The sequence below is a fragment of the Poromitra crassiceps genome (genome assembly GCF_964638095.1).
Source record: "Poromitra crassiceps genome assembly, chromosome: 14".
Taxonomy (NCBI): Eukaryota; Metazoa; Chordata; class Actinopteri; order Beryciformes; family Melamphaidae; genus Poromitra; species Poromitra crassiceps.
In genome coordinates, this window is record NC_139633.1 from 17,991,294 (window position 1) to 18,005,129 (window position 13,836).

Consider the following 13,836-nt stretch of genomic DNA (forward strand, 5'->3'; position numbering starts at 1 on the left):
GCCATTTTCAAGCTTGTTAGCGCAACATCTCAGAAATGCCTTGACGCAGTTTCATCAAATTTGCCTCAAACATCGACTTGGATTCAAGGATGAACTGATTAGATTTTCGTGGTCAAAGGTCAAGGTCACTATGACCTCACGAATGCCATTCCCGAGTTCGTTAAAGCGATATCTCAAGAACGGCTTGATGGAATTTCTGCCAATTTGGCTCAAACGTCGACTTGGGCGCATGGGTGAAAGGATTACATTTCGGTGACCAAAGGTCAAGGTCACTGTGACCTCTCCAACGCCATTTTCAAGCTTGTTAACGCCTTGACGGAATTTCATCAAATTTGCCTCAAACATTAACTTGGCCTCAAGGATGAACTGATTACATTTTGGTGGTCAAACTTCAAGGTCACTGTGACCTCACAAACGCCATTCCCAAGTTGGTTAACGCAATATCTCAAGAACGGCTTGATATAATTTCTTCTGATTTGGCTCAAACATCGACTTGGACGCAACGATGAACTGATTCCATTTTTGTTATCAAAGTTCAAGGTCACTGTGACCTCACACACCCAATTTCCAAGCTCTGTAACGCAACATCACAGGAGCGCTTTGACGGAATTTCTTCCAATTTGCCTCAAATGGCGATTTGGACTCAAGAATGAACTAATGGTGGAGGCATAAGTCCGCGTTGCGGTCATTCTAGTTTTAAACAAATGTTACAAAATTATGAAGAAAGATAGCAACATTACCATACTAGATTGAGCAGGTGACTCCAACAACAATCCAACATCATGGTTTACAAAGTTACAAAGTGCTTGAACAATGTTACGAAGGAATGGATACATTTACAAACAGAAAGGGTTAAACACTAAAACTAGTGGTAATGGAAAAGCTGGTCATAAAAGTCATAAAAAGAAATAGTGTAACTAAAATCAATATACTGTAATAAAAGATGTATTGTTACTGTTATAAATTGCATATATTGGCATCTACTGTATGGTATGGTGTTTATTCTTAATCCCCGAGGGGAAACATGGTTCATAATGGCATTGATGGTGTGAAACTCCTATTAAAGCTACTGGATAGTAATAATAATCAAAAAAACATAAATATCTGACGGTATTATTCTCTCCCAACTCCCAGGAAATTCCAGGAACAGGAATGTCCACCATCGCCAGAACCCCCGGGGAAAGACAAAGACAAGAGTGGCTGCCACTGCGTGATCGTTTGAGTTGGCCTTATCACTGTAACTCATGCAGCTACTCTCCCCTGACCCCTGACCCCGCCCACTCTGCCTGACATCACCACCCCTGACCCCGCCCACTCTGCCTGACCGCTGCCTTCTCCACCTGCATGACTCCAGACAGCTTTTTCTGAACCGCTGTCCCCCAGGACTTCACTATAGACAACTGACAATGCCAAATTTTAACACCACTCTACCTTCAACAGTAGTCTGATTCCCATGAGAGAGTCCCAAACACTAAACATTGCCTTCTAAATCAGCTTGACAAATTAATGTTTTGTATTCTGAAGGACTTCTCTTTGCCTTGTAGTGACATTTGTACTTCTTGCCGAGATTGAATGAGAAATATTATATCCAGAATGTTGATGAGTTTCTTTAGTTTCGAGAACAGAGAGATTATCTTATGAAGCTTTGTGTATGTTGTGCCATATCCATTTTTACTCCCATGTGCTAATCTGCTACTGTACATAATGTGACATTTGTTGTGATTTTCAAAGTGTATTTCTAATGACCTATTAAATCACCACAGTACAGTGCGTGAGGTTGAGTTTGGTTTTACATATCTGAAAATAAATATATAAGTATGTATATACATATATATATAGTATATGCCTAGATAGCCCTTAAAGTTTAAATGATAGAACCTTCTGGCATTCTGCAGTGGATTCATTATTTTGTCTGTGAATTCTGCTTTCATCTCAATTGCCAAATATGGAGTGTCTATTACATTAGCTTTTTTTTTCAAGTCTTATATAGATTGTAGGATTCTCATCCTATGCCATCTCTCCTTAATGTACTAAAACTAGTTTGCCTGGACCTATCCTTCTCAGTTTCTTTTGGAGGCGGTGGTTCAGTCAAAATTGCACGCCATTATGTCCTATTTCCAACTTCTAATAAGAAGCAGCACAGACAAGATGATTTGTAGGCAGCATAATGTGTCGCTTTCAGAACTAACAATTTCAGATCAAAATTGAACACTGTATGCTCTGCATTCAACTTTTGACAAGTAGTGTCAACAAAACACATGTGGCATATATCAAGAAGCTTTCAGAGCTCAGTTCAGATCATTCCTATGTAATGCATCAACCCTGACATTAGATCTGCAATATAGTTTGAGTAACATACAGTTTCATTCCAGTAACATGGTGGCAATATAGTTATTTTCATGTCCTTGAATGATTCAGTCATATACCTTCTGCCCAAGGATCCCTCAGTTGGTTGGAACCGTGTGGAGCAGACTCGTTGAGATGCACACCTCAACACAGCCGTCTCCCTTGGGACATGAACTCGCCGGACCTGCCACCTGTGGAGTTACAGTACCATCACCACAGACACAAAATAATGTTTGCCTTCCCTTTCCACATCTGTATTTCTGTTTGGCCATGAAAATGAAGTGTTGCCCCCCCCCCTGTATCATCATCTTGTAATATAAAACAAAAAGAAAATCAGATGATGGAAGTAATGGACTTGATTCAATGTTTTTACTCTACTTTTATACATTATTTTCTTATCAAACTAGTTGACAAGTATTTTTATATGTTTATAAGTGAATACGCTTTCACAGCACAGCTGTGTAAATATGTAAAGAGGAATATTTAATTCTCTTGATTGTTTTTAACTGAAGATGACTGTTGGCCCAAATTTGCGAAATTGGATTCTTTACCCAGATGTGATCAATAATGTTTTTTCTTATAGTGGCTTAGCAATGGAAACATATTTATCTTGAGATGTTCACTACCAGATCATAGGGAAACATATGCCAGATCAGGTGGGAGAGGGTTTTGGAGATTATTCTGGTCTCAATGGAGCTTTAAATCACACCAATTAATCTGATGCCTGAGATTTGAAAGAACATTTCCCATCTTTTGGCAAATCTAGTGTACATCTAAATCATACTGTGTGTTTTTTTCATGTCCATGTCCTTCGCCCCATGTCGAGCTTCCTGGTGCTATAATAAAATCTGTCATTGAGCCAAATGGGGTAGAGGATTTTTCTTTATTTCCCACTTTTCGCACTGGTCTACCAGTGGCATTATTTGCATAATAACGAATGACAAAAGAACAGAAAAGAGTGTAAATATATTTTTGTAAAATCTTGGCTACCTTTTTGTTTTTCTATGTCAGGAGAGGGTTGACACCTGGTGTTGATTAGGTTTATGATACAGTTGTCACCAGCCAGTCTTTCATGTCATTTTTGTTGGTCAGCAGAACTTCTGTTCTGTTCTGATCCCTCGATTCCCTCCTGTAGCCCAGCCAAAGACGATGGGATTCAAGCAAGACGGCCCAACTTCAACTCACTTCCTGTCATTTTGTCACGTGGTGGGTTTTGTTTTCCACTGACACGCCCACTTAAGATACTTTCTGCTACCATTTGTTAGAATTGGCGGAGCCTGCGGTGACCCATCTATAGTAATATAATATCTATGTCCAAACTTACGAAAAATAAATAACCGAATCTATTTATTTATTTGGGGGGGGGGGCTTGTGGGCTGTATTCTAAAGCCTTACCCAACTGATCCGACCATACTTGAGTTGACACAGCTGGGTTTAGTCAATGTTCTCGGTAACTGACTGACTGTGTGGATTACAATAATAATCGTCAGGCGCACGTGCCGTGCACTGCATCTCCTTTCGTGCTCCCCCTCCCCTCTGTAAATTACAATGGTATAACCCGCAAACGGCTGTGTCTGAGGTTTGCACATCACAGCACACTGCACGGCCTCTCTACCTGGTCACTTAAAACGGCGATTCATTACTTTCTCTTTGCGTAATAGTGAAGGGAGAGACGAGAGTGGCATCTCAGCGTGTTTCCACACCAGCGTTTCTCTACCTCACATAAAGGTTTGATTCTTCCGTCTCAGCACAGCAGAGTCCAGCCCGCTCGAGTGATGGAGGGAGTCAGCAGCAACAGGAGCATGTCCTACAGTAGATGGAGTTATGACAGGTAAGCCAGCGTGCTTTTCCATCATGTGTCAAGTGTGCCTGGCAGACCTAAACAGTGCTGCGAGTGTCTGTTGCGTTTCTGTTGTATTGTTGTCACAGTCTGTAATGGCCTGTAAATGTTTAGGCTTCTATAGCCTACAGCCTGCTGGCAACCCGCTGCGCATGAATCAGTTGACAGGGGCAGTGGACTGGGCTCAGTTGATGAGGTGACAAGATGAGATGTGTGTGTGTGTGTGTGTGTGTGTGTGTGTGTGTGTGTGTGTGTGTGTGTGTGTGTGTGTGTGTGTGTGTGTGTGTGTGTGTGTGTGTGTGTGTGTGTGTGTGTGTGTGTGTGTGTGTGTGTGTGTGTGTGTGTGTGTGTGTGTGTGTGTGTGTGTGAGACTATTGGCTTTTTTACTCTGTCCGCTACAAACATGATACAATCAGCCCACCTTCTTCCCTGAGGGCTGATTATAACAGGATATTATCCCTGTTATATTTCTATGAAAACTTGGTGTGTGGGGGTGTGTTTATTGTGGTATAGCTCACTGTACCAAATATTGTTTATAATATTAGGATGTTATAGTTGATCTTTTGTTGTGAAGCTAGTATAGATTAGCTACTGTAGGCTTACTTACTAGGCTGTGTTGATACTTTCACCTGTCCACCTTGTTGATGCTGAATAAGTGCCAGTAAAAAAGCAGCACATTTCGCACAATATTGCTTCATCAGATTCGCTTTGTAAATCATTTTTGTCAAAAGTAGCTTATTATTGCCTATTCATGCTTAGGCTATAGGCCATAATCATTACCGAAATAGTAAGGATATTTTCGGTAAGCTTAGCTACAAGCTAATCATAGCCCCATTTGTTCCCTTGTCCATCGCCTCTGGCTCTGGGGCTGGGAGGGAGTTTCATTTCGGCGTCTTTGTTAACAGAGGAGGCCGATCACACCGGCCACAGCGCGTTGCCTCGCCTCGCCGGAGGGACGCGTCATGCGTGCTGCAGCGAGTCTATTTCATGATGTCCGTTATGACGTCGCTGCTGAGCCTATGACGTGGCAGTATATATAGCCATGGTCAGCGCGTCATCAGCCTCTGCCTGACCGTTCACCTCAGTGGTGGCTGTACCTGGGCCGATCGTCTTCTCTGCAGCTGTGTTTCACCCCGCCCACCTCCCCAGTCCACCACCAACGTCTTGACTCCTGAAGAATTCCCTACGGGGGGGATTCTCTATCCTAGACTGAGCAGATGCCCTCCTCTCTCATCACAAGAAGAGGGTCATCTTACCACGGAGTCATTGGGATTCTCTATCCTAGACTGAGCAGATGCCCTCCTCTCTCACCACAAGAAGAGGGTCATCTTGCCACGGAGTCATTACGCCAAAATTAGTTGCCATGCTATTTGTGAATAAAGCTTGCTCGTCAAATTTTACCCACTGGTCTCTCATGATTGAAATAACAGTTTTTTCAAGTTAGGGTCATCCAGAATCATATAGTTAGGCTAATAATAGTCAAAACATGCAACTAGGCCAGGGCGAGAGATTTGTTGCTCAAGGAACATCTCTGCAGTCTCTTTGCACACATACAGTAGATGTGGATATCTCCAATCAATCATAACATGAATGAGTTTATTTATAGCATGTGTCAAAGCATAATTAATAAGCCAGACAATTCTTCTTACTCATCCTCAGTCAACTACAATAATCCGCAATACAGTTGGATGCAGAGACGCCTTTCTCATCGATCAACAGAGGCCTGGGACTAGAAGCCTGTCAGCAATACACCCTAGCCTGTATGTTGGCTCTGACAGCATCATTGGTATTCTGAAGCCGTGCTTGAGCATCCCAAGAGATTGGTGCTAGGTGCTAGGGGCCAGTGCTCTCTTATTCATAAGACTTCTCACCACACTGAAATAAATCAGACCACAGTGAACGACGATAGGGAGAGAAAACAGTGTATTTCCTCACTCCAGTGGTGTTTCCATGTACTGTGTGCAAACAAACACTAGACTGGCCTTACAGGATGAGCCATGATGTGACCTGTGCATTAAAGCCAGAAATCCACCCTGAAACACAATTCACATCATCTTACATCTGGGCTCTCAGACATTTCAGTGATATGCACATGCCAACTCTCTCCTGAAGTCAGACTTTAGAGAACCAAGACTAATCTGTGATATCAATATGTCACTTTCTCCCTGTGTCCAAGACATGAGCGATCAGAGGAGCCAAATTCAGGTCAGTCAGTTCATGAGTCAGCCCGTTGTCAGACACTTAACCCCTACCGTGCATCAAATTCATCTGCAGTGATACTTGTATAATGTAGTTTGTATTCTTTGGTGTATTGGGTAGTATATATAGATCAAAATCAGAAACACTTCAATTATTGTGAACATTTCACATACAGTAGTTCACACAAAACTTTGACTGAAACTAGAAATGCTGCGCGCTTCGGTGAGGCTGTGTCCCCATTCCCATGTCCTCAGTGCCTATGGCCAGGTGGGGTCATCAAAAAGGGCCTTTCTGTCTGGAGTTTGCATGTTCTCCCCGTGCTTCCTAGAAACCCCCCTCGCTAAAAACAAACAAACAAACTACTATGTTATGATACTGAAAGACAGCTAAACAGCTGTAGAGTGGATCTCTTCTTCGTGAAAATACAGTGGGGGAATGATGTGGTTATCCTGATTATTGCAGGAGTAACTTTAACTGCAGCAGCAGCAGTTGATGCTGTACACCAGATGACGTTATAAAGTGAGAGAAAAGTTTCCTGACCAGACACCAGCTTGGGAGTGAGAACAACCACCTTTTGACTTAGTAGCAACTGTGGTATGAATCTAAATCAGTACTTGCCTAGTTGATATGAATGCAGCAGTTTGTTGCACTTCACAGCATGCTTTCTCCTAGAATGTGTTCCAGTCCCCGAGGTGGCTACTAGCTAACCTCTGTGCAGGAGTGAGACAGTTGATTTGTACTGACAGAGACACACCTTCAACATTTTCCACTACAACATCCCCCCTTTCCAATACACACACACACACACACACACACACACACACACACACACACACACATGCATGCACGCACGCACGCGCGCACACACTCACACACACACACACACACACACACACACACACACACACGCACGCACGCACGCGCGCACACACTCACACACACACACACACACACACACACACACACACACACACACACACACACACACACACACACACACACACACCTTCAACATTTTCCACTACAACAACCCCCCTTTCCAATACACACACACACACACACACACACACACACACACACACACACACACACACACACACACACACACACACACAGGTGTTTATTTGTGTGGCTGTGCATGCTGGTTTATATTTCGCTATCATTTGTGGTTCCTTTGCTCAAAGGGGTGGATGTAACATTCATAAGCTCTTACTAAAAATATCAGAAATACAGAGCAATTGCAAAATGAGATAGACAATGCTTATTTTGTGCCAGCTCAGGAGATCAATATGAATCCACCTACTACTGTATCTTCTATGGATAACATCTTGGTTGGTGTTTTGTCTCTCTGGTCTAAATTGCAACAGAGATACAGCCATCTGTATGGCTGTATTCACCCCATGAAAGCCCACGAATATGGATTCCAAACAACAAAGGATCCTTGAGTGTGCAGTTAGTTTTTTCGCTTTAGGGATGATAGACCATTAATTATTCCGTTACAATACGAGAGAATCCCAGGAAAACCAGGGTGGTGGTGACAGGTAGGGTTGCTCGGACGTAGGGCCGGGTGATGCCGACCCAAAATCATATCTCTGTATTTCTAGGCTGAATGGAAATAAACCAAGATATCTCTCTTGATATTTGAAGTGGGCTAAATGTTCAGTTGACTTGTCAGTCAAAGCCACATGTGAGATGTCACAAACACTTTTATGATCAAAAACAAGACTGTACTTGACCAAATACATCGATATCGTGACAATATTGTAGGGATGACTATTTGGTCCTTTCGCAAAATATTGACACAATGAGACTTTTGATAAATAATCTTCAGTAATGTTGATATAATGACTAAGTGGGGAAAGGCAAATAATAGAACAGCTAGAACACTGTTAAGTTCAGAAAAGCACATAACTTTAATGAAAAAGCAGGAAAAGACAACACTTATGCCATATCATGATATTACGATATCTAAAATCTAAGACCATTATCTAGTCTCAAGTCACAATATCGATATAATATCGATATATTTGCCAGCCCCAGGGAGACACGTTTTTGTCTGGCTAGCTTCCCTCCAATGGCATGGAAGCTCCCTGTTGTGCAGTTTATTTTGCTCATGGATCCAGTTTCCCTGCCACACACAAAACAGACAATTCTGAGATAAATACTTGGCTATGACTGTTTGGTTTCAGTGTTTCTGGCTGGTCTGTCGATCATGACATAGAATACTGCTACTGTTTAGAGAGAGTATGGCCGGTACTGATGTGTTTCTGCAGGCATTGTAAATGAATTCACGGCTGTGCTGTGAGGCCTTGGACCTGTCCTGCACACTCACAGTGTGTTCATTGAACAGTCCTGGCGCCCACTCGGTAAACACTGTCTCCCTAGAGATGGAGGGCCAAGGTGGACAGACAAGATACCATTCAAAGACAGGAGAGCTCACGTCTTCCTTAGAGAGTCAAGGTTTTTATTGTCACACACGTACACACGTGTGATGACGTGTCATGCAGTTTCAATCAAAAACGAGGTTTAAAAAATTAAAATACAAAAACAAAATACTCATTAAAAATCATTGGTTGCTACGGTGAAACATCACAGTGGAAAAATGAAAACTGGCATAAAGATTCCAAGAAATAAAAGTGTGTGTAGTGTGTAATTCTGCTGCATAATTACACACTACACACACATCTATTTCTTGGAATCTTGTGCATTCCCCGTCTTTGAGGAGGCTGTAAGTGTGAACACATAACCTTATGGCTATCTTCCTCTGTCCCTTTATGACATTGGACAAAATGGATGCAACATCATGTCTAGCTGGCTGGCTGGAATATGGTAGCACAGGATTTCAGGGTTTTTGGTTGTGTGTTGGTAGAATGAATTATTCATTCAAAGGAGGGAGAAAATTACGAGTTGCCCGAAACTTTCAACTCCATTTCCTGCGCAGCTCCTTCGGACTGACAGGCCAGTCTGGAGAAACCAGTCTATGGGAGAAACATACACAGCACAGTGAAACCCTGCGTTAGGAGGACGCGTTGACAACAAAACATGCTGCTGCCATAGGATCCATCCATCATAGACCGTCTAAAAATAGATCCACCTTGTCGTCGCTGTCAGTGTCAGGTTACCGCGAGTTAGCTAGGAACTAGACAGGAAGGTGGGATGTTCTTCCTTCAAAATAAAGCATTGTGTCACTTTTGAGGAAAAATTGGAGGCTGTCTTGGGCTGTGCAGAGCAACATAAATTATTAGATAAGTATAATAATATAATAGTGTAAACACATGACACACCGTCGTCTTCAGAAAATAATTCAATTATTAATGTTCTATATTTATGCTAACCCTAACAGACATGGTTTACTAATGTTCCAAATTCATTCTGTTATTTTCAAAATAAAATAAAATTTAAAATGTTTAAATCAGCCAGGGGTATTTGTAACAACAACCCCATCATTTGCAACACTTTACAGGCGTGGTTTCTCACACGGAAACTTGAAGAGAGGTTTAATTTAACACCCTTATTGACTCCAATTCGAGGCAACCCTTGTTGTCTGCCAGGAATGACAGACGGTGGTGGTTATAGCACTTGGACATCTCAGGGGATAAGGACAATGTCTGATTTATTTAAGGATGCGTCCTTATTGTCATTTGAGCAACTCCAAGAAAAATACAACCTCCACAGACATCAGCTTTTTAGATACCTCAAGGTTCGAGATTTCATAATAAAATAAAAACGACGTTCTATACGAAAGAAAATCAGAATGGGCAAAAAAAAAAATCCGAATCGGCAGGTCAAAATATAAAAAAATCTGAAATTGCAATATGTGCATCTCTAATTCCTGCTAATACGTTATTGGGACCTGATTAGAGCTGGCAGCATCTTGGTCAACATCCAGACTGGCTGCTGCAGCTCTTGAGGAGGGCGTCAAATGTGTGTTTGCAGTATTTTCTCCTTGAAAAATCACTCCGCTCAATAACCCTTCTTCTGAAATTGCCAACAATCAGAACAGACCATACGGGATTGATTAATCACTTTAAGACCAACGAAAGTGGGCCATTTACTGGCCAATCAGCTGGTCCAAGTTAATGTCATATGGGCCTGGGCAATCAGCTGGTCCAAGTTAATGTCATATGGGCCTGGGCAATCAGCTGGTCCAAGTTAATGTCATATGGGCCTGGGCAATCAGCTGGTCCAAGTTAATGTCATATGGGCCTGGGCAATCAGCTGGTCCAAGTTAATGTCATATGGGCCTGGGCAATCGGGAAATATTTGCAGTCAAACCTGAGAGTCGCAGGCTGGGTGACAAACAAGCTTTAAAGTTGGGGCCACACGCTATTCATAAACCTTGATTTCTAACTGTGGCACTGTGAAGCTAACATGAGCACAATATGCAATTATATGCAAGTGTGGCAAAAATAGTCTCCACAGATAATACTTGCCCATTAAGTTAGTAAGGTGATTACCGGTAATATTATATTAAAAAAATATTATTCACAACTCACAGCCAATCAGAGTTGTGTTCAGCCAGGCCCCAGTGTGACAGCTGCTGGAGGCCCTGGTGGAAATGCAAAGCTTGAGCTATTGTAGAACAGCACCTCCATGTGTCCAAAGTCTTCGCCACACATTTTTTGCATTCCACTGTTGTATGTGTCCCCCTGTTGGTGAAGAAAAGTAAACGCAGTCACTAACCACCCGCAGCAACAGTAAGCTTATGCTGTGAGCAAAGGCTACACATTAATTAGTCACATCTAATAACTCTAAGACAACTAGCGAGCTGATAGTCTTGTGTTTGTGTGTGTTATTGAAGCAGCTGTTTTGGTTAAATAGCCTACCAGTGAGCTTTTAAAATGATAATTAGCCTCTCCGCTGTTGCCATGGTCACAGGAGCAAAGCACATAGACACACAGAGAAGACCTCAGCCTCCTCACAGAGATGCTGAGTTTAAATGCAAGCATACATGCATGTCGCCATCTCTCTCCTTATCACCGTGGAATTAAGCACATTCATTAGCATGGCCCTCTCATCCATGAAATGATCTCCGATCAGCATGACACAGTTTAGCAAAAGGCATTGACGACACGAGCATGCTGTTGTGTTGAATATGAGAAGGACCAGCAGGCAAACAAAACAATGCCATTTCAGATTATAGTGCTTTCAGTTTGATGACTTGTGTGTGCTGAAATTCCCCTCTTTTTGTCCACCTCATTCGTGGGCTGTGTGGTCGACGGGATGTGGTTCATGTGACTCCCATGAACCCATGGGGTTCGTCACATGCATATCATTCTCTAAGAATAGATGATACAGAACTCACACAATGCACAGGCACAACACCTTGCAACATGACACTTTGTTTTTAACAGTCCCTCTGTCTCCTCTCAGCAGTGTAATGTGTGATGTGTGTCAGACTGTTATGGGAAGCAGAGCACATCCCTGTTTGAACCAAAGGCAGGTCAAAAGCTGTTGAAAGGACAACTTAACTGCACTTTTTGCAAGGATTGATGCACCTACTGTGTAATAATGAAAAGACATGATGCTTACATTTTTGCAAGACATTGTCAATATACAGTACTAGGCATCTCGCCCGCTACGTGCGCTCAATTCCTAGGCCTCACAGGCTGCGTGGCCTCACCAGCCCTGCAGCTCGCCGAGGTGGTCCTGCAGCTCGCATACGCAGCTCGGCCGCTGCACGGTCTCGCCCGCAGCTTGGCTGCTGCACAGCTTGACATCACTGAGGATGTCATCAGCATTGTGACATCACTGATGATGTCATCAGTGACATCATCAGTGACTTATGACATCACTGATAAATGCGCGATTGCTCAAGTGACATGGGGGTGAGGAAGTAGACGGACAGAATGTAGGGAAACAGTGGATGGATCAATCCAGAAGGAGGCAGTAATGCAACATAAAGGATGCCAACTGCCATATAACACCACAGAAGATGACATCACTGATGACATCACTTGTGACATCACTGATGACATCATCAGTGGGACAAAAATTTAAACACCGATGACATCAGTGATGTCACCATGCACAATTGCTCAAGTGACATCACTTATGACATCACTCACTTATGACATCAGTGATTTATGACATCACTGATGTCATCAGTGGGACAAAAATTGAAACAGAGAGAACAGAGAAACATTGCCCACATGTTCCATTTTATATAATAAAGGAGGATAATGCATCATACAAGTATGCTGATGAAGAATCATAAAATGTATGTAGTAGTATCCTATAAATGCAGTACTTCTGTAGTTGCTTATCCACCTTATTTCTAGATGTTATGATGCCTTATGGGTGCTTCTTCCGGTGTAATCCTCCCAGCCCCCAGCCCCCGATAGCTGGCAAAATAGGCAGCTATCGGGGGGTTGGGGAGTAGATTAATGGAAACATCTACTTATATGAATGTCATACATCTTTGCCTTGACTTCGAATCAAAACACTTCAAAACCTCCAGCTGTTTGAGGGATGAAGGAGCTAGAAATCTACTTCACACTCTGCACTCCAATGCTTCCCACATACAGTACTGTACAGTAGGTGCAGTGATGTTTAGATCTGGTGATTGAGAAGGTGTTGAACTTCATGCTGCTGTTTTAGTGGAGCAGATTCAATGCACTTTTAATGTAAAAATCCTTCACAAGTGGAAAGAAGAACAAAAATTCGCACAAATATTCCTTGGCGATTGTTCTTTTGAAATCTAGATTTTTGCAATATCCACCCCGGAAATACTATTTTGGGGGCAACTTTGTGTCGAATTGTCCAATATGAATGATCGTGCTATCAAATCATACATTCATGACCAGATAAGCTAGATTTATTCCACATACATTTACAAATGGCTGCCATTTTAAAAGATGGCTGCCATTTCAGCCATTTTTATTATAGAATTTCACTGTCCAGGGCAATTTTGATGATTCTGGTGTCAAATGACAGGTTTTTAACTGTCTAAATTATGTATTTTTAAGTAACTAAATTATACATCACAAATCCTTTTTATATCTCCTTCTGCCATTTTTACTCTGCATAATTTTGTTTAAAGTAATTTGAAAACTATGCATAAACAACATTGTGTTAGCAAAACTTTTATTAGAAATGATATACAATGCATTGAAGACATCTGTACATTCGAGGATCAACAGTTATGTTATAGAAAATATGCATAATCAATTAACTAGGGCTGCTCGATTATGGCAAAAGTCACAATCACGATTATTTTGACTGATATTGAGATCACGATTATTGATTACTCATTTTTTGGCTAAATTACTTTTTCAACATCATGCATTTATTGAACTTGAAAATACTTATCTTTTTAATACAATACTGGATTTCTTTGAACTACAGTATATAACTGAACTGAAAAATAAATACATGTAAATAAATGTAAAAAAAGAAAAAAAAGAAAGGCGAACTAAAATATACAAAATAATTGTTTTATCTCGATTGTC

The 13,836-nt window shown here is 41.8% G+C and overlaps 2 protein-coding genes across 2 annotated transcripts in view; both read left to right on the forward strand.

Moving 5' to 3' along the window:
• rras2 (RAS related 2) overlaps nucleotides 1–3,204 on the forward strand; it is a 38,580-nt gene extending 35,376 nt beyond the window's left edge. Inside the window, exon 4 of the mRNA XM_083650642.1 lies at nucleotides 1,135–3,204. Within this exon, the coding sequence (XP_083506768.1) occupies nucleotides 1,135–1,222 (88 nt within the window). The 3' untranslated portion in view covers nucleotides 1,223–3,204. The remainder of the gene's footprint in view (nucleotides 1–1,134) is intronic.
• A 917-nt stretch (nucleotides 3,205–4,121) lies between these two features.
• tub (TUB bipartite transcription factor) overlaps nucleotides 4,122–13,836 on the forward strand; it is a gene marked incomplete at both ends in the record, with an annotated part of 58,032 nt that continues 48,317 nt past the window's right edge. The window contains one exon of the mRNA XM_083650500.1: nucleotides 4,122–4,177. Coding sequence (XP_083506626.1) covers nucleotides 4,122–4,177 — 56 coding nt within the window. The remainder of the gene's footprint in view (nucleotides 4,178–13,836) is intronic.